The sequence below is a fragment of the Belonocnema kinseyi genome, chromosome 8 (assembly GCF_010883055.1).
Source record: "Belonocnema kinseyi isolate 2016_QV_RU_SX_M_011 chromosome 8, B_treatae_v1, whole genome shotgun sequence".
In the NCBI taxonomy this organism is placed as follows: Eukaryota; Metazoa; Arthropoda; class Insecta; order Hymenoptera; family Cynipidae; genus Belonocnema; species Belonocnema kinseyi.
Window position 1 is genome coordinate 12010085 of NC_046664.1, and position 22223 is coordinate 12032307.

The window sequence follows — 22223 nt, forward strand, 5'->3', positions numbered from 1 at the left end:
AATTTTTGGTATTCCTAAGTTTTACCATTATGTATTATAACCCATTCTGAAATTTTACCTTTCTTAAATTTTATCCGTTCCGAAAAATGAACGGGTCCCCTTGCTTCGCCCCTGTAAGCCCGGATTGGTTACTGTTGGTGCGCTGATTTTGAATTCTATAAATATTAAATTTAATGTTTATAATAAATGATGATTGGAAAATGCATAAACAGTAATTTCCTAATCCTAAAATAAAATTTTAGAAAAATATACACTATAATTCGATTTTAATTGAAAAGACGTTATGAATTCAGAGTTTAAAAAAGGAGAATATTTTTCATCACAATGATGAATCTCGTCTCTGTCAAGTTTATAAATTAATTTTTTTTACTCCCAATAATGTGACTTAAAATAAAATCACTAAAATTACAAAAAATAAATTAGAAATATTGTTTTTTCTGAAGTCGGAATTAATATCTTTATTTGTAATAAAACTACATTAATTAACGGAAGCGCGTTTCAAAAAGTTCCTAAAATTGGGAGCACTGGCGAAATCAATGATCATACTCAGTTCGGTTAGTGAGGCCGAAAGCGATGGTTTGAAAGTTTTTATTTGCGCCTCTTAGACACCCGTGAGGTAACAACGTTACAAAAAGTGATCTGGAGTGCAATAAAAAATGTAAGTATATTCCTTATTAATTTTTTTTGGTCTTATAATAAAACAAGAGTCGGTTTTGTATGAGGCAAGAGTGTATTTTGAAATTTTTTTCTTGATTTTATAGAAACTTCTGCCCGGAAACATCCATCAACAGATGCTGGTCACACAAAAAAATATAACATGTCTTCGGTTTGGATTAAAATGATGTATTAAAAAATTATTTTATCCAATATCGCGAAACAACCCTATATAGAGCCATGGGTCATGAACATACAGCGAAACTGTATCAATAATGCGCACACTGAAATTTGAATTTTTATGTCCAAATATTCAATAAATTAACCGTTTTTCAATTCATTCCCTTGATTTTTTTTAAATTCTAACTCCATTTTACACATACTGAATTGCCCAGTGGGCAAAAAAGTTGGTGACGTCTTTAAGACATCATTACGATATCTTTACGACAACTTTACGACATCCTATATCCGTGTCGTTAAGGTATCCTTACGATATCGTGATTTCTGTTGCGCGAGAGGCGGCACCTCGCGCCCTTGCGGATTTTCTTTAAAGCTATCAGTCCAGAATCGTAAGACTCAAATGAAGGTGGTAGCGAAATCTGAACTGTATCGTGCTTAATAGTTTACTACTAGGACACTGCTCTTCACTGATCTTATGACTTTCGGCAGACTTTTCACCTACATCTATATGTATCTTTTCCCATATGGATTTTCTTAAAATTCCATACAACGGTTTCTATAAGTGTTCATAGAAATTCGCAATTTTCTAAAAAAAAAGCTACAAAAAAATAAGATTACGTCTTTTTGAAGATTTTGATCGATGTTTTTATAAAAAGTTGATTTTCGTAAAAGATTATTAACTTAATAATTATTTATTAAGTATATTTAAGATGGATATAACATTAATAAATATTTTCTCCAAAAAACGGTGTAAGCTTATTGTTAAATATATTCTTAGTGTTTTAGAATAAAAAAATCATTACGCTTTTTTAGATATTACCTCAGTTGATAAGATTCGCAGAAAACTCAAAGATAAAAATATTCCGACCAGAACCCTACTAGCTCCCGCCCAGAGCCTGAAGATTACCCGCACGGAAATTAGTGAACAAAAAGGCCCGACTAGCCCTTGACCAAACAACGACTAGGCCCCGACTGAAATTTTGACAACAAATAGCCCAACTAGTCCCCGATTAGTCCCCGACTTGGTACTTTGTCAAAATTAATAACCCGACTAACCCCCGAATAGCACCCGACTTGTAATAGGGCCAAGTGCGGTTATTTCGACACGGGCACTCATAATTTATTACTTCATTTAGCCTAAATTAATTAATTTTAGTAATATTAGAATACTCAATAATTTTTGTTTGAAAATTCTTTAGCGAAAAGCACTTTCGAGAATTATCGCGGCAGCACATTTTCAGATGACATAAGAATTTTTTTTGTCAAAAATCAAATATCTAAAATTCTATTTGATCTCTAGATGCTTTCAGCATTCTAAATTTCATTTCTAAACTTCGTTTTCTTTTCTCAATTTTCTTAATTGAAACGGAAGTTCAAAATAAAAATTCGAGGAGAATGTTTACACGACGCACCACTTTTTCCCGTTGGTGAAGGTATTTTAATAAAGGAACACACTTCAAATAGAATAAATTATGTAGTGTCTTTTTTGATGATACATTATTTACAGATGGAGCGAAAAAAAGAAAATTCATATGATGCGCTAATTATTGTAAAGTTTCTACGCCAATCGCACATTCTAGTGATATTTACATATTAAATGAATACACCGAAGTTTTTTCACATTATTTGAATGGAATGTAAATTTTAACATTTTTGCAATTTCCATGCATGCCATAAACATTACACACAAGTATATCGGACTTAGAAATTGATACAAAAATTTACAGAAATTTTCAAAAAATCAATAATCATCGCAAAACTAATAGCATACCTAAATTTCAGTAATTTGCACATCAATCTGCGGACGCTAAAGTCAAGCTTTGTTTATTTGAACAATTAAATTTTATAACAGAATAAACAATGCTTTTAAATAAAAATTTTTTTTTCTTGAAATGATTAATTTTTCCTAAAATTTGAAACAAAAAATTGTTCCGAACACTCGTATCAGTCAACATAATGTCAAAATTAATTTTTAATATGCACATATTACCTCATTTCGTCAAAATTGCTGTTTTTGAGCACTACTATCACGTTCAACTTTATGCTCATATATCACTTCAACAATAAAATATACTCATTACATAAATTAACATATAATGAAAAATAACATTTCTAGACTTTTATAGAGCTTTTTCCAAATAATCACATTCGGAGGAAACTGGAACAATTTGTGTGTGAAATTTTAAAGATCTTAGGTACACTAACGCAAAACCCAGATTTCAATCTCATCAAAAAAATATAATTTCTCCCTGCCTCACAACGTTTTCAGTGAATGAATATTTTTTTTATAAGTGTCAAACATACGCTAGTGTAATTGTTTTTCAAATTAGATCATTTTTCTGATGACTTAAGTACTTCGCTAGCACACATATGTTTTGATCTGATGATCTCAAATCTTCAGTTAGATAAAAATCATTATTGTTTGATCTAATTAAATTTCTTTTTATCGATTATTGTCTGTGCTTTGCATGCGTACACGATATAAAAAGAAGATAACGAAAAAAGAAACACACTCATGTCATTCAACAGGCTGCGAAACAATATTGTAACGCAACTATCACAAATGTTGTCTGATGGTTAATTTTTTAATTTATCCTTCAGACCTTGTCAATTTTGTCTATGTCTTCGGACGCTACTGAATTTAAAGTTATAGAATTTGAATTTCTGCTATTAGGGTTTGCTTCGTTCTTAAAGAGACTTGAATTCGACACTGAAAGATTTAATTCGTTGTGCACTGGCAGGATTCCTGAGTTTGCGTCTTCAATCGCTTTTCTTAACTGTAAAAAATAAAATATTATAGACAAATAATAATAAAATAATTAAAAATTAAAACTTAAAATTAAAATAATTAATGAAAAATAATAATAAATTATATGCATATAATAATCTACTATTATTATATAGGTAATTTTTCACAGGCAGGGCAATGTGGTATCCATGGTTGTATTATTGTAAGCTGTATGTTATTTTGACCCAAAAAAGTAATTTTTCCCACTGTGAAGTACCTGACCCAACTTTATTATATTTTGAGCTACATCCCCGCAGCCGTCTTTGAGAAATGTTTTTTTATGCGTTAAAAATAAAAATGTTCAAAGAAAGGTGATGATTTTTCATTTCTTTCGATTTCAAAGAAAATTAAGTATCTTTGCGAAAACCAGTTGTTTTTTTTAAATATATGAAGAATTTCGGAAAACAATAAGTAGCAAAAAATCCATTTTCAAGAAATCGATTTACTTTGAAAAATATGCAGATTTAGAAATCCATTATAAAACCAGTTTTCCAATATTATGCTTTACATTTTTTGAACAGTAATTATTAATTTCGAATTGAATTCTTCTGAAATGAAAAAAGAATATTGAACGATTTTGGACAATTTAATAAGAAAAAGGAACTAAATTATATAATTTCTATGTCGAAGTACTGCAATGTAAAAAATGTTATTTGGAGTTGAAGAATCACGAAATTTAATGAAATGAGTTTAAAAATGTAGAAAATATAGCAATGTCAAAACCTAAAAAATGGAATATTCTAAGATTAGGCCATTTAAAATTTAGAAGAATTGAAATTGTATTATTTATAATTAAAAGTTTCCATGATTCAATAATTAAAAATTGAAAAATTTTCAATCAAACATGAAGTAGCTAAAAATTCAGTTGGAAAAATGTTTTCCGACAAACAAAATGAATTTTTAACAAATTTAATCAATTTTAAGCCAAAAAAATACATTTTTAACAAAAATGATAAATCTTTCATCAACCAAGAACATTAATTTTTAGCCACAAGCATTAATTTTTTATCAAAAAAATTATCTTTCGACAAAGTACACACATTTTTTACCAAATAATTGAACTTTCAACTCTAAAAGATAAAATTTTGATAAAATATATGAAGGTCCAGAAAAAAACGATAAATTTTAAACTAAAAATGAAAAAGTTAAATTTTCAATTGAAAAAATTAAGTTTTAACCAAAAAAAACACATTTTCAACAAGAGTGTTAAATTTGCAAGCAACGAGAGTAATTCACTCCTAAAAAAAGCGACTTTTCATTAAAAAAGTAACCTTTAAACACAAAATAAATTAGTTTTTTTATTTATTCTAAATATTTATATTTTCATGCATCTCATAGAATTTTGATATGTTTATATTGCATGCTATCTATTTTCTCACTTTAATTTTCAAAAGTGTAAATTTATTCTAAAAATTGGTTTGAAAATCGCGCGCTTTTTATCACCTCTGGTTTCGGTTTTATGAATATAATAAAACTGTGTGAAATATATGAAAACAGAAATTTTTAGAAGAAAAAAAACTATTCCATTATTTGTTTAAGCGTTATTTTTATTAGTCGAAGATTCAGGTATTTTTATAAAAATTCGTCTTTTTTAGGAAAAATTAATCTTGTTCGTTGAAAATGTAACTATTTTGTTAATAACTTTTTTTTTGGGTTGAAAATTATGTATTTAATTTTTTTTAAATTCGAAGCTTTGTACACTATTGGAACTCCGAAATATACCTTTTTTATCATTGTTGTATTTTGTTAAAATTAGTGTTTTCTGGTAGAAAATTAATTTTCTTGGTTACAATATTTTGTTGAAAACTCGCTCTTTCTTTCATTGAAAATTAATTTTTGTTTAATGTGAATTTAATTATTCGATATTGGGTTAAAAAGTGATCTTTTATGTTACAAAATTCAATTATTTGGTTAAAAATTGATGTATTTTGTCCAAGGTTGATTTTTATGTTGTTAAAAGATTAAGGTTCGTAGTTGAAAATTCATTTTTTTCTGTGAATGTTTCATCATTTTCATTCAAAACGTATCTCTGTGGTTGAAAATTGATTTATTTGATTGAAAATTCGTCTTTTTTGTTTGAAAAATGTTGTTTAACTGAATATTTAACGATTTCCTGTTTGACTGAAAATTTATATTTTAAAAATTACACTATTTTCTTGAAAATTCATATACATATTTAGTTAAAAATGCGTCTTCTTTGGTGAACCATTATTATTCTTAATTAAAAACTTTTTTTCTTTGGTTGAAAATACAACTTTTTCCCGAAAAATTCATTTTTTAGATTAAAATTTTTTTTTGTTTGTTTGTTAAACTCTGAAATATTTTTTTGTAAACTCTGTGTTTGAAAGTTGAAAATAATGTTCATAACTAAAAATTAACATGTTCCACTTTGGTTGAAAATTAATCCTTTTTTAGTTAAAAATTTAATTTTTCGGTTAAAAATTTATGTATTTTGTAGAAAATTATTGTTCATGTTTGAAAATGAATCTTTTTGTTTGAACATTGATCTTTTCTTGGTAGAAAATTAATCTTCTTAGTCTATTCAATTATTGGGTTAAAATTTATCTGTTTTATATAAAGAGTTAACTATTCGATTAAAAATTAATGTATTTTGTCAAAAGTTAATTTTTTTGTAGAAAATTAATGTTCGTTTTTGAAAATTCATCTTTTTAGTAGAAAGTGAGTCTTTTTTAGTATAAAATTACTCTTTTTGGCTGAAAATTCATCTCTTGTTAGAAATTCAACTTTACGGTTAAAACTTCAATATTTTGGTTGAAAATTCATTTTGTTCGGTGAAAGATTGATCATTATCGTTACAAATTTATTTCTGTGACTAAAAATTTATTTATTTTGTAGAAAATTTGTCTTTTAGTTAGAAAAATAATCTTCTTGGTTCGAAATTCACCTTTATGGTTGGAAATTCAACTATTTGTTTAGAAGTTTAACCAATTTGTTGAAAATTCATTTTTTTGTAGACGAAATTCATCATTAAATCATCAAATTCCCCTAGAAGTTTGATAATATTAATTCAAAAAAATTAGGTTTCCAAAATACATTGCAAACACGTTTTAGGTGAGTTTTTAAAACAAAAAGATAAATTTTGAACCTAAGATATAAATCTTTAACTAAAATGATGAATCTTTAACCAAGAACATGAATTTTTAACCAAATGTTTGAATTTTTAAACGCAAAACATTAATATTGTGACAAAAAAGATACAGTTTTAACGAAGTACATGAATTTTCATCGGAAAACGATAAATTTTCAACCAAAATTAGAATAGGTAAAATGCAAGTAAAATAAATACTTAACCAAAAAATGACTTTTTAAACAACAATTAAAGAATTATATTTGTAAGCCAAAAGATGAATTTTCTATAATAAATCAAATTTAAAAATTTTCAATCTAAATATATATTTTTCAACGAATGATCTGATTTCTTAACAAAAAATATAATAGTTACATTTTCTACAAAACAGCATTTTCTTTAAGGAAAAAGATTACATCTCTTTCAAAAAAAGTTAAATTTTCCCGAAAAAATGGAATATTTGAAGTGAATTTTCAACTGAAATGATAAATCTTCAACTAAAAAATGTAATTTTTAACCAAATGCATGAATTTTCAACTAAAAACCCAAATTTTCTACAAAAAATAAAATACTTAAATTTTTACATAGTGATATAAATTTTCAGCCCAAAAAGAAGCGAATTCTCAACAAAATAGTTGAATTTTCAACCACAGAAATTAATTTTTAACGAGAAAGACGAAGTTTCATCTAATGAGAGTACTCTCCTACCAAAAAAAGATGGATCAGATTAATTATATTTTCAATAAAAACTTAATTTTCGATTATATCAATGTAAATTTTAAACGAAATAATATAATTTTCATCCAAGAAGATTTAATTTCGATCATGAAAGATTAATTTTCGATCAAAAATGGAAAAGCTATATTTTCTGTTTAAAAAAATAATTCTAAATAAGAAAAAAACTCATTTTTAATCCAAAAGATCAATTATCAACCAATGAGATGAATTTCCTACCAAAATAGACGAATTTTAAACAAAATATATGAATTTCCAACCAAATATTTGAATTTTTAACCAAAAAGAGATATTTGATATTTCAACCAAAAAAAATTTTAATTTTAGATAAAAAAATAGTTGTATTAAAAAAAACTAAGTTTTCAACAAAACAGTTTGAATCCTCAAGCAAAAGAGATAAATTTTTAACTTTAATAATAAAATTAACTTCTGCTTTAGTTTTTCGAAAATTCCCTAACTCTATCAGGATTTTCCTGGCATTATCTGCCTTTCTTTAATATTGTATAACTCTAGTATTAAGATTTAAAAAAATTTTATAATGTTTTTTTATCAATAAAATGCAGAATAAAAAAAATTTATTATATTTTTTGAACCTGACAACCATCCGTTTGTTAAATAAGGTCTCATATGCACCAATTCTTTTTATGTGAGCATAAGTGTGCAATCACAAAATAAATGAAATTTTTTTTCCTGTGATTTGTATTATTTAACATGAATATTCAAATAATACAATTTTTATTTTTAACATGATACATAATCTTTAATACAATACAAAAACAATAAATAAAATAAAAGTTAAACAATAATAATAAAATAAATAAATACAAAAAAAATACAATGACATACAAGATAATTACACATAAATATTGTTAACGCTTTGCTTCAGATAATCTGGAATTTCTGGAAAAGTTTGTCTAGCAGTTATATCGACGATATGAGAATTACTAGCAAAGACGATGGTGAAATTATCCAAAATGATAAGGATGGAGAAAAAATGGGTCATTTAACAAACCGAGGAAAACTAAGACACTATTTCGGAATTTAAAAAAAATTAATATTTTAAATACTGGTCACTTTTTATTGCGTAGTTTTAAATTTTACAAAACATAACATTAGTGTCTACTGAACAAAATCCGGAGCACGTGTTTTGATAACATTCTCTATTTTTTAATATGCAGCAGAACTTTCAACTAACAAAGATAAATTTTTATTGATTTCAAATCGTAGATTTGATTAACGATAAATTTGATAAATTTTTGATAAACGATAACGATAAATTTTAAACCAGAAGTTAAATAGTTTAAATTTTAAACAAAAAGGAAAAAGTAGTTCAATTTTCAATCAAACCTGAAATAGTTTAATTTTCAACCAAAAATATGAATTTTCAAACATGATTACGTTTTTACTAGAAAGAAATTATTTTTAAAAATACACAAATTTTCAATTAGAAAAATAAATTTTCAACTTGAAGTAAAATAGAGAAAATCGTTGATAAAAAATTGAATTTTTAACAGAATATTTCAATTTGCAACTAAAAAGTGAATTTTTAACTACAAAAACAAAACAATTTCAACCAATAATTGAAGAAATAAATTTTCTGTAAAAAAATAATTTTAAACCAAAAAAGATTTAATTTAAATAATGTAATAGTTGATATTCCAAGCAAAAAAAGATTTTTAATATTTTAATATTAAATAAAAAAAATGTTAACAAAAAAGACAAAATTGAAATGAAATTTTTTAATTTTTACTTTAAAAAATAATTTGAGACCAAGCAAAATGAGGTTTGAACAAAATACTTAAATTTTCAAACAAAATAATAAATCTTTAAACAGAAAGACGGAGTTTCTAGCAAAAAGTATAATTTTCTACTAAAAAATTAATTTTACACTTCAAAAAATTTTGTTGACAAAATAGTTCAATTCTTAAGAACACAGTTAAATTTTTCACCAAAAAAATGCATTTTTAACCAAAATAAATGAATTTACAAACAGGAAAAATAATATTCTTAAAAAAGTACATTTTCTAACACATAGTTGAAATTTCAATTGAAAAGATCAATTTTTAATCAAAGTCATACAAAATTGTTTTAACTAGTTAAATTTTTAAACAAAAATTACTTTTTAACCAAAAAGATTAATTTTTAAGCAACAAGAATAATTTTTAACAAAAAGAGACAAATTTTCAATAAAATACTGAAATTTTTCTACAAATGATTTAGTTTCGAACTAAAAGAGGCGAATTTGAAACCAAATATAGAGAGTTACATTGTTAGGTTATCAATTTTTAAGGAAAAAAATTAATTTTTGCCAAAATAGTTAATTTTCTACACAATTAAAAAATATTTTTTACTAAATGTGTTAAATTTGACAAAAAATTCGTCTCATAAAATTGTAATAAAAATTAGTTGAACACAATAAAAAAAACGATTTTCCCAAAAACAATTAATTTTTTAATTTAAAAAATCGGTTGTTTTTAGATTTCGCTACAAAAAATAAAGAACTTTTGAAAACATGTTCTTTGAAACATTCATTCAGTAAACAATAATGTCATATTTGTGAAATTAAGAACCATGCAAGAAAAAGTGACCGAACTTGAAATAATAATTTTGTTCTTTTCAAGCTGGATAGCTGGCACTTCAACTCTATTTTATGAATAAACTATAAAATTTTATTAACAATTTCTATAAAGAAAGCAATTTTTCATATATTAAATTTGAATTTTTGCCGAAATCGGACTCAACAGATCGCGTACTCTGGTGAGTAGAAAACTCCACGATTAGATGATAGGTACGTGAAGGCAAAGGAAAAAAAATATCCTAGGAAAAAAGGTATCCGAAGATTATCTAAAACCTTCTGTCCATTGTTTGCTGTATAAAATGCCGTACGTAAAATTAATACTAAACAATTACTTAAATAAAAAGGTAAAAATAAAATAAAGGTCTCAGGTGACCTTTCGTAACCATCTTTGTGAAAGTAACATCATGCGGATCTTTATGTTTCACAAACTCTTTTGTTTATTATAAATAAGCTTAAAGGACCAGCCTCTGTGATTTTTTTTATATGTGTAGTGTGGTGCGATTGCAGTGTCCTGTGGTACCTGGGAGAGCTTTTGTTTCTCCGCGTTGTGTGTATGGATGTGGAGAACCGGCTTGTGTGAACTGTGCATCTATATGATGTAATTGTGGTGCCCTTTGGTATTTGTAAGCTGCAGTTATATATTTTATTCGAAAAAATCAGTCATAATAATCATAGTCAGCGTACAAGCCCAACCTGAAGTTGCGCACCGAGCCTAGGCTCGGCTCCCTCCTTGCGGAGAACCGCCGCATGGGAGAAGTGGTGGGAGAGCAGCGTATGTGCTCAGCATGCGCGCGCTCTCCAACCACTTCCCACATGTGGCGGTTCTCCGCAAGGAGGAAGCCGACAAAGATATATCTTTCGAGCCGAGCCTAGGCTCAGTGCGTTACCAGGGTTGCCAGATTGAACTACTAATCATCGATTGGGCTACTTCGATCAATTGTTTGGCGACTCAAATCTTACCGCGGCGATTAATGGCCATTTGGGCTACTTTTGAGCTATACCCAGTGTCAGATTTCCCATATTAGGTATTTTCACTTCAACCATAAGATTACTGCACTTCTTTAAATGTTGAGGGGAAAATAATGTATCAAATATTTTTTTAAAACATTGATATCGAAAAAATTCGTTTTTATGAAGATATTAGAAAAATAGAGCAAAAATGGACCGAATCCCATACATTTGATCCATTGTTTTCCCCTCAACAAACAACCAAGTGAAATTAGCAGGTGATTGAAGTGAAAATAACTAATAGGCTGCAACCTAGGGAGGCTAAATTTCATAAGAACATGTCTTCTGTGAATTCAAAATCGGGTGGTTAATTTCTGTGAGCATAATAGACGCAAATTTTTTTTCGCCTGGGGGCGGCAAATACCTACATCCAACACTAGCTATACCTACTTTGTTTATTTTTTATTTCAGTAGTAAATAGATAGGTAGAATAGATTTTTGCAAGCAGTTTTAAGAAAGTGAGGTAAATGTCTAAAAAAATGTATTCGGAAAGCTGGGAAAAAGATCCTGAACTCAAAATTATATAGTCTTAGAACAACTTTGTACAACCTATCTTTTTATTTATTTAATTATTACTTTATTCAACGATAACAGACGTTATTTACGAATCTTTTTTATGTCAACAATTTTACCAAAAATTTGGGGTTTTGAAACTTCCGCGCTGGTTGGGCTACGCCTGCGCCCTCTATTCGCAATTTTTTCATGAGGATCTGGCAACGCTGGACGTAACTTCAGACTTGGTTCGTCCGCTTTTTGATCATAATCAGTCAAATTCATTTTTGTCTTCGAAGCAAATTAAAGAACGGTAGATATTATGTACTAAACGGCTGGCCTATTAAATATTATCCTCTACTTTGACAGTGATAGCGCCGTCCAGAATAGAGATAAAAATATTTTGTTTAACTGTAAAAAGCTTATTAAATTTTGCTTTAAGTGACGTTAAGGCTAATTTTAAGTAGGTCATCCGTTCAGTGGTCTGATACTATACATCGCTTGTGTGCTAATTTATTAAATTATTAAAGCTGTTAACAAAATATAGACAAAAATTAATGTCCTAAACATTTTAATTATGAATTTTAAGGTTGTTTATTTTTTAATCTCAAGAAATAAACGCCAATGCCAGCAGAAAATTATTTTAAAGAGATATCAAATAAAAAAAGATGAACTTACTTCCTTGAGCGCAACAACCCCCACTAGTCTTCCAATTGCTGTCACGTAAGCATGATTAACTCCCACCATACTGAAAAGACTGTGAACTTTGAGTAGAGATGTCCTTTCAACAAGCTGGAAAGGTGCTGGATCTATATGACATCTCGAGAAATCCACCTCAAGTGCCATTTCACTCTCTTCCCACATTTTTTGGTCTTCAGCTGACATATCTATAACTCTCTCTCGAGGCTGAAATAATTAAAAAAAAGTCAAGCCCGTGAAGAAATTGCCCAAATTATTCCCAAGTTCCGATCCGGGCCCGATCGGATTCACCACATGTGGCCGCAAGGGGGCAGATGGTGTGGCTCGCGTCAGCATCACGTCGGGTCGGCTTAGGTTAGAAAAGATTATGTCAAGTTTTCTGTTATCGTCGTGATATTGTTTTTCATTCAGAGAACTTAAAATTCCAAAAGCAAAATTTAGATTGCGAGTCCGGAAGCACATAATTGTTCGTGAGATTTCTTATATCCGCTATGAAGGTAAAGGCAAGCTTTAATTCCCTAGAATCAACATTACAATTCATTTTTAGCTTCTGAAGATTTCCAGCAATGTATTCGAGAATGCGTCGTCGTTTTGAGCGCCTTTACGACTGATTTAAATAAAAAATGTTTTCCAGCTTTTTAGAATTTTATATTTTCTTGCTGATATTGTAAAAATAGAGATTACCTTATACTTCATGTCTGAATTTCTCTTTTCCGGATTAGTAACATTAAATATTTATTACTTTTTATATTGTTCGAATATAACCTCACTTTTTAAATCTCACTCCACGTGCTCCATGTGCATTTGCCAAACAAAAATCATTCCAAACGAATATTAAGAAGATTAAAAAATATTTATAATTAAAAGTAATTTGTGTGTGTGTGTAAAAGCTTTAAATTTGACCATTATTTGTCAAAGCATTATAGTTTTCTTCGAAACGAAAACTCTTATCGATAAATTCGAGCAAAATTGAAAATGAGATATAATATGTAATGATAGATAATGTAGAATATTTAAAAATTAAAGTTTTGTAAAATACAAAGTTGAAAAAATATCAATATAAAAACATTTAAAATTTTATTAATCATAGAAATAAAAAATTGAAGGGGACAAATCGGGTTATGGTCTGGCACTAGATAGATTACCCTATTGGGCCTACATTTTCCCCGGTCGGGGCCCGACAGGCACCCTGCCAAAATTTCTGCACGGGAGGTAGGAGAAATGCGCCTACAAAAATCTCTTCTCGAATCTGGTCTCGAATTTCGCCTCGAATCTTTATTTGAATCTCATCTCGCGAAAAAAGTAAGACGACCGGACGGATCCAACCGAAACTATCAGGGTTTCTGCCTGAAGCTATGAAACCCTTAAAATCAGATTTGCTAAAAAGTAGGCTCTTTTTCTAGATTGTCGTAGTGACTAAATCTTGCATAAGATGTTATCGAAACACTCGAAAGTTAAAAAAAAATCAAATTAAAAATATTTTTTTAACGATATCTAAAAATTTGAAAAATTTTAAGGCAAGTTTTTTTTATTTTGAAAGGGTTTTCACAGCTTTTAAGAATATTTCGAATTATTTTAACAGCTATTAAGAAGTTTTGAAAAATGTTTAAAATAATGTATGAAAATAATTTTTATTTCGAAAAATTATTTTTAAAATAAAATTAAAAAAGATACCAGAACGTTGCGAATGATTTTCTGAACTCTTGAAAAGTTATATAAATGATTTGAAAGCAAAATTTTCAAATTTAAGAAATATTTAGAAGTTTTGAAAAGCTTTAAATTCATTTCTAAAAAGAAAAGGATGTACTGTTGTGAAGACTTTGACAAAAACGTGGAAGCTTTTTAAGAATTTTGAAAGAATTTAACAGAATAAGAAACTTTTTCTAAGATTCCTGTAAAACATTTAAATTATTATTTATTTTGAAAAAATAATTTTTAAAATTTTTTATTCGTATAAAATATTTCAAAATTTATAAAAAGGTTCTTTTTTAGAAAAAAGCTTTTTAAGAATTTTGAAAGTTTATATGATAATAAAAAACTATATTACGATTTGTGAGCAAATTTGAATGATTTTTTATTTCAAAAATTTATTTAAAAAGAAAATCCAGAAGGATTGCAAAATATTTTGAATGATTTTTGCTACTATGAAAAAAGAATGTAAAATATTTAAAAGCAAACATTTTGAAAACAAGAAATATTTAAAAGTTTTAAAAAACTTCCAAATTATTCAAAAATAATTTAAGAAAATAAGATGTAAATTTTAGAAGTATTTGAAAAACATTTTGAAGGTTTTTATGAATTTTGAAAGATTTTAAGAGAATACAAAACTTTCTTTAAGATTTCGGTAAAAAAATTGTATAATTGTTTATTTTGAGAAATTTCTTCAAATTTTTTTTATTCTCGTGAAATCTCGTGAAAGTTTGTATGATAATAAAACAATATCTTACGAGTTCTCAGCGAATTTAAACTTATTTATTATAAAAAAATATATATATTTTTAAAGAGAATTAAAAAAAATTCTTACCAAAAGTGTCGAAATAAAACTAGAAAGTTAATAAGGATTCATCAATTTAGTTAAATATTGATTTCTTTGGTTCAACCAATGTTAGAAATGAAATATAATATTTGTAAAATTTTTATAAAATTCTCTTTATAAAATTTATATACTAATCTCATATCTTTACTTTTTTCAGTTTTCTCAAAAATCTTAGTAAAAATTATATTTACGTCAGTTTAAAATATAAACTGAAAAAAATAAATAGTTTAGAAAAATCTTAATTTTAAATACAAAATTGTTGTTGTCAATTAATTTGTTTAAGAAAAAACTCTAGACTATACCAAGGGTCAAAGGTAAAAAAACTGTGGTTGAGGCTAAGTGTTAAGTTCAAGAACATGTGTTACTGGTCCAATATGAGAAGTCAAAGTTGAAGTGTAAGAAATGTTAAATTTTGACTGTCACAGTTTAAAGTTCAAAGTTCATGGGTCAAGGGTCAGCTTCAAAATAACAAAGGAATTTCATCGCGTCAAGGATGATAGGTCAAAAGCTAAAGTCTGGAGACCAATTACAAGGCCACGTGTTGGACCAAGTTGAAGGGTCAAAGGTTCATGATAAAATGTCAAATGTCAAGAGTCATACATAAAAAACATGTTAGCAGTTACGGGATTGCTTCAAAATTGACAAAATAATCTCATTTAGCCAATTTTCAGAGTTAAAGGGTCCGAGGTCCAACTCTAGGGTTCAAGTTCAATTTGAAGGGCGTTTGTAGATGCTGAAAGGTCAAAGAGCATAGGACACGGGTTAGCACCAAAATTTCAAAAAAATCTTATTATGCCCATGTTTCAGAGGTAAAAGGTCATATCTAAAAAACTGCGGGTGAAATTCAAGGCCGAATTTTTTTGCTCAAAGTTGGAAGTTTAAAGTTCAAGGATCAAGTTTTGTACGCTAAAGGTCATAGGTCGAAGGTCAGAAGTCAGAGATCAAGTTTAAGGCCAAAAGTCAAGAAAAGATATTTTTAATGAGTCCTAGCAACTTACCAGTTGAACTTTTTTAGAGGTAGCTGGACTAGGAACGAGCATTGGATGATGCGGCTGAGGATTGATGTCTTCACTGTCTCGTCTTTCTCTAGACCCTAATTCTGGATCTGGATCTACGTCCTGCAGTGTGGCAGATTTTCTAAAAATGGCTTCAAATGCAAGTCTTATCCTATAAAAATGGAAAAAAATATTTTCATCTCTTTTACTTACATTATTTTTCAAAATATAATAAGTCTGGTGACGAACCTGCTTTCTGCTCCTGTGACTGTTGTGTATGGCGTCACAGCTGGACTCGAAAGTGGACTAAAGCCTTTCAAGGTGAATGAATTTGTTTTCTTTAAAATTGATTTTTTTGGCTGGGTACCAAATACTGGAGAGTGAAATATGTGCTAAATTCAGAAAAAGATGGTTGTTTTAGAATTAAATTATTAAGTTAATTATTTTAATTCCTGAATATAAAATCTCTAAACGATATTGTCGATTTCGATTGTTACAAACTCGATTTCATTTCTATATGCATGCGACACGAGGCATAAGTGGAAATAATAATCGAATCAAAATTCGAAGTCGATAATACGAATCAACGCTTCTCCTTTACCACCACCTTGCCACCCGTACCGCCGCAATACAGGGCCTCTGCTTGTTATTTATGATCAAATCCTAATTTCAATTTAACCCTCTCTTGTTGTTTTTTACTCTCAGAGCCTTGAGAATCTTTAGCATATACTCTTAGATTTCTACCCGTAGGGTTAGTATATTTTTAATTACAAGTTAGTTTTAAAGTTATTATTTTTTATTAATATAAACATTAACATTAAGTAATATTCCTTTGAAGTATGGAATTTGTAATAATTTTTGTTATCAAAGTCCATTGCTGATGTAAAATGCGATAACAACTTTTTGAGATTTTGAGGTTAGGAATTAATTTTAGAATACAAGAGCCAACTGCAGGTCGCAGAATTAGATCACTTTTGCCAATTTAGTGTAAATAATCCGTGTATCCACAAAAGTCTATACAATATTATTTTTTGCTATGAAAAGTTACGAAAATGTACTACAAACACTTTAGGAAAGTTAAGCTTTCACTCATTTTTCTTAATACCAAAAAAAATACTCCGTGTTTGAAATACATTGAAAATTAGTGAGATTTTTTATACAACTTTCACAAAAATTTCATTCAAATTTGTAAAATTTTTCGTGAAAAAACAGAAACTCTTTTAATCAGGATTGAAATAAAAAATAGCTTTTTATGTATTTATCCTACGTCTTTTTGATATTTTTTAACTGCGAGCAGTTCGCTCTTGAATTGCAAAATGTAATATTAACCTCAAAATCTTAATAAGTTGCTACCGCATTTTATATCAACAATTAAATTTTATAACAAATTCCATGCATCACATGAATAATACTTGATGTTTATATTGAATGCGAATAATAACTAAAACATTAACTTATAACTAAAAATACACCAATGTTACACTAACTTTACTCAATATCAGAAAAGTAAGATTAAACTCCTTGCACTTCAACTTCACCACAAAAAAGCTGAATAAAAGGCTTCCAATGTTTTTTATGCTTTTAAATAATATATGGTTTAAGAAATGTGGGATTGAATGAATTATGTTCAGTTTTATGGATGTATCAAATCTTCGTATCTGCCGACAATTTTATCAAATACTCAATATTTATTTGATAAAAACACCATTTTGAAAACCTCCAGCAACAGATACATACTATAGGGATGTACGGGCACTTCCATTATTACCCAATGGTCGGGAAAAAATTACTTTTTGACCAAATAAAAAAGAACTTACAACAAAATAGTTGAATTCTCAATCAAAAAGATGAATTTTTAAGGGAGAAGTTTCTGAATTTCTAACAAACAACACAAATTTTAAACAAAATACGGGAATTTTCAAACAAATAATTCCATTTTTAACTAAAAAAGATCAAGTTTCAATAAAAAATATCAAATTTTAAACAAAAATATAATAATTTAGTTTTCAATTTATAAAAGTTAATACTTTATAAAAAAAATGAAATTTTTTACAGTTTATTTAAAATTTTAACCAAAACAGGCGAATTTGACACCAAATAGTAAAAGTTTTAACAAAAAGATGAATTTTTGAATCACAAAGATTAATTTTCTATTTTAAAAAATCTTTTTTAACAAATAATAGAATTTGCAAGTAAATTCATTTTTAATCTAACAAGAATAATATAAAAAGTATTTAAAATTAAATATAATTTACTTAAAATCAGGTAGGTTCTACACATTATTTAGCGGAATCTCTCAGCAATTAAAATTGTTTTATAGTAAATTATGCAAGACGATTTTTCAGGTATAAGAGAAAAGCATCGAAGTTGGGCATCTATGTTAAGAATAATAAAAAACAGATTAATTTTCCACCCATAAAATAATTTTTTAACTAAAAAGATGAAGTTACAATAAAAAATATCAAATTTTAAACAAAAATAGAATTATTCAGTTTTTAGTTTATAAAAGTTAATATTTAATCAAAAAAATGAAATTTTCTTCAGATTATTTAAAACTGTAATTAAAATAGATGAACTTGACACCCAATAGTTAAAGTTTTAACAAAAAAGATGAATTCTCAATCACAAAGATTAGTTTTCCATAAAAAAAATTTTTTTAAACAAATAATAGAATTTTTAAATAAATTAATTTTAAATGCAAGAACAACATTATAAAGAGTATTTAAAATAAAATTTACTTAAAATCAGGCAGGTTCTACACATTATTTAGCGGAATCTCTCAGCAATTAAAATTGTTTTATAGTAAATTATGCAAGACGATTTTTCTGGTATAAGAGAAAAGCATCGAAGTTGGGCATCTATGTTAAGAATAATAAAAAACAGATTAATTTTCCACCCATAAAATAATTTTTAACTAAAAAGATGAAGTTACAATAAAAAATATCAAATTTTAAACAAAAATAGAATTATTCAGTTTTTAGTTTATAAAAGTTAATATTTAATCAAAAAAATGAAATTTTCTTCAGATTATTTAAAACTGTAATTAAAATAGACGAACTTGACACCCAATAGTCAAAGTTTTAACAAAAAAGATGAAGTCTCAATCACAAAGATTAGTTTTCCATTAAAAAAATTTTTTTAAACAAATAATAGAATTTTTAAATAAATTAATTTTAAATGCAAGAACAATATTATAAAGAGTATTTAAAATAAAATTTACTTAAAATCAGGCAGGTTCTACACATTATTTAGCAGAATCTCTCAGCGATTAAAATTGTTTTACAGTAAATTATGCAAGACGTTTTTTTCTGATCTAAGACAAAAAAAGCGAATTTGGACATCTATGTTAAGAATAATAAAAAACAGATTAATTTTTTACCCACAACATTAATTCTCTACAAAAAAACTATTAGTTTTGAAACAACAATGATATAATGAAAATTTCCCTTAAAGATATTAATTTTTAACAAACAAACAAAAATAAAGAAAATAGTTGAATCCTCAATAAACAGGATAAGATTTTAAAAAAGAAAAATAATTTTATAGAAAAAAAAACGAATTTTCAAATGAAAAAATTAATTTTTAATAAAGAATATAATTTTTCATTCTGAAATTTTAAAGTTGAATTTTTAATCAATTTTTAACAAAATAGTTTAACCCTAATCAAAAAGATTAGTTTTGAAACAAACACTGATGTTTTCAACTAAAAAAGATAAATTTTTGAATAAAAATATAATGGTATAAAACCAGAAATAGGATCATTCTTTTTAGTTAAAAGAATTAATATTTAACAACAAATAATTGAATTTCAACAAATTATTTGAAATTTTACTAAAATAGATGAACTTGATGATACACAGTTGAAATTTCAAGCAAACAGATGTATTTTCAACCTAAAAGATTAATTTTATATAAAAAAGACGATGTTTGAAACAAATAATTGAATTTTCAACCCAAAAATATAAATTTTTAATTCCAAATTTCAGTGTTCCACCCAAAGTGTGATAGTTAAATCTTCAGTTATATAATTTATTTTTTAACAAAAAAAGGAATGTGCAACTTTATAGTTTTGTTCTTAATCACAAAGATCAACTTTCAACCAAGAAGACGAATTTCCTACCAAAAATACGAATTTTCGTCCAAATATGTGCATTTTTAAACAAATGGTTGAATTTTCAACTAAAAAAGATCAATTTTTAATTTATAATATCAATTCTCTACCAAAAATGATATAATCCAATTTTATTTTACATACATTAATTTTTGACTAACTATGAAGGAATTTTCAAAAAAATAATTGAATCCTCAATGAAGAAGATGAATTTTCAACCTCGAAGATTAATTTCCCTGTTTAAAAAGACGGTTCAGAAAAATTATATTTTTAACAAAAAAGATCTTTTTTTTAAATATCATTTTTTTTATATAAAAAATGGTATAATCGACTTTTCTCTTAAATAAATTAATTTTTCACCAAAAAGGAATATCAAAACAGATAAATTTGTTTCCAAATAGTTCAATCTTTAGCGAAAAAAGTTCGATTTTAAACCGAAAGGATTAATTTTCTATCAAAACAGAAAAATTTTAAAAATTGAGTTATTAAGTAAAAAAAGGTCAATATTCAATTTAAAATATAAATTTTCATTGAAAAGGAATTTTTTTAAATAACTGAATCCCGAATGAAAAATATTAATCTTGAATTAACAATATTACTTTTTTACAAAAAGTTACGAATTTTCTACAAAATCTAAAAAAGTTCCAAACAAATATATGATTTTTATCTAAAAAATACCATTTTTTAACCAAAAGTAATATGAAGCTTCAATTATGAACTTAATATTCAACAAAAAATGAGATAGTGCAGTTTTTATTTAAAAAAATAATTTTCAACTTCAAGAAGTGTAATTAATTAATTTCGAAAAAAAAGAATTGTCAGAAAAGTGGTTGAATCCTATATCAGCAAGAAGAATGTTCAAACAGGATGATTAATTTTCTACCAAAAAATACGAATTTTTAACAATATCTATACATTTTTAAACAATTAGTTAAATTTTTAACTAAAAAAGATTACACTTTAATTGAAAAATTAATTTTCTACCAAAAATGTCATAGTTGAATTTTCTGTTGAAAACAAAATTAATTTTTAAACAAAAAAACAGTGATATAAAAATTATTTCAAAGGAGATCGAATCCATTTAACATTAGGCAGATTCTACACTTCAAGTCGCTGAATCGATCAGGAAGGGAATTATGTTTTTTTTAGATTAAATTTTAAGAGAACTATGTTTTTGATTATAAAAAAAATCTATGTTCAAAAGATTAATTTTTAACCAATAAGATTAATGTTCTACAAAAAAGTTTTAAAAAAATGTGTACATATAATTTAGAAAATTGAATTTAAATACTTATTTCACAATATCGGAAGCACCATAAAAAATATATAATTGTAATACAAGTACTTAAAAGAAAAAAAGAAACTTTTATTACGAAAGTAACAGCTAATATTGAATTACATAAACTCAGAGGAAATAAAATATTTACATTGCATAATATTAAACAATTTAAATCCAATCTTCATGTACTTTGATATTTTATTTTTTATTATTAAATTTTAATTTATATTATAATATTATTAAACTTAATTATTTCACAATATATCTATTAATTTAATAATCCTTCATATTATTTAACAAAATTATATTTTAAGATAAAATTTTAAAAGATTATTCTTGTAACATTGAATAAACCAATTTAAAATTTATTGAAATTATATTTAATTTTAAATTTGAAAATAATTTTAAAATATGAAACATGAACATAATATTATTGTAAAAATTATCTGCATGTATAACATAATATTATTAAGCTTTATAATTTGCAAATACATAGATCATAAAAATATTATTATAACTAAAACGTGAAAAAAACAACATATTTTGTTAAGGACTCAATTATGTAAAATTTATAATTAATATAGCTCCAATATTTAATAGTTACTAAATTTTGCTTAGATAACGTTAAAATAAAAATACGGTATTATTTAATTTTAATCCATAAATAACAAGTTTTTTAACATTAAATCATTAACATAATTAACAAATTAATATAATGAATTTATTTAATTGTAATTTAGCCCATACTAACTTTATGTTTTAATATATAATATATATATATATCTATTAATTTAATAATCGTTTATTTTATTTTAAACAATAAAATTTTAAGATAAGCTTTAAATAATTATTCCTGTAACATTTAATAAACCAGTTAAAAATTTATAAAAATTATATTTTATTTTGTACATAATTTTAAAGTATAAAATAGAAATATAATATTACTATAAAAAATCAATAGCATGTATAACATGATATTATTAAGCTTTCTAATTTGCAGATATAAAAATAAATAAAGTATTATTATAACTAAATCACTCGAAAATTTTTTTAATGACTCAATTTTGTAAAATTTAAAAT

The 22223-nt window shown here is 26.1% G+C and overlaps 1 protein-coding gene across 10 annotated transcripts in view; it reads right to left on the bottom strand.

The window, feature by feature from the left end:
• Positions 1-2324: 2324 nt before the first annotated feature.
• The window catches only part of LOC117177715 (chloride channel protein 2), a 245804-nt gene continuing 225905 nt past the window's right edge, over positions 2325-22223 (bottom strand). For 9 of the 10 annotated variants that reach the window (XM_033368594.1, XM_033368597.1, XM_033368589.1 and 6 more), the window contains 4 exons: positions 16003-16145; positions 15757-15925; positions 12202-12429; positions 2325-3611 (listed from right to left, as the gene is read on the bottom strand). In XM_033368594.1, coding sequence (XP_033224485.1) covers positions 3432-3611; positions 12202-12429; positions 15757-15925; positions 16003-16145 — 720 coding nt within the window. In that variant the 3' untranslated portion in view covers positions 2325-3431. Of the gene's footprint in view, positions 3612-10181; positions 10652-12201; positions 12430-15756; positions 15926-16002; positions 16146-22223 lie in introns of those variants that run through there. The other variant, XM_033368590.1, reaches the window with a different exon arrangement.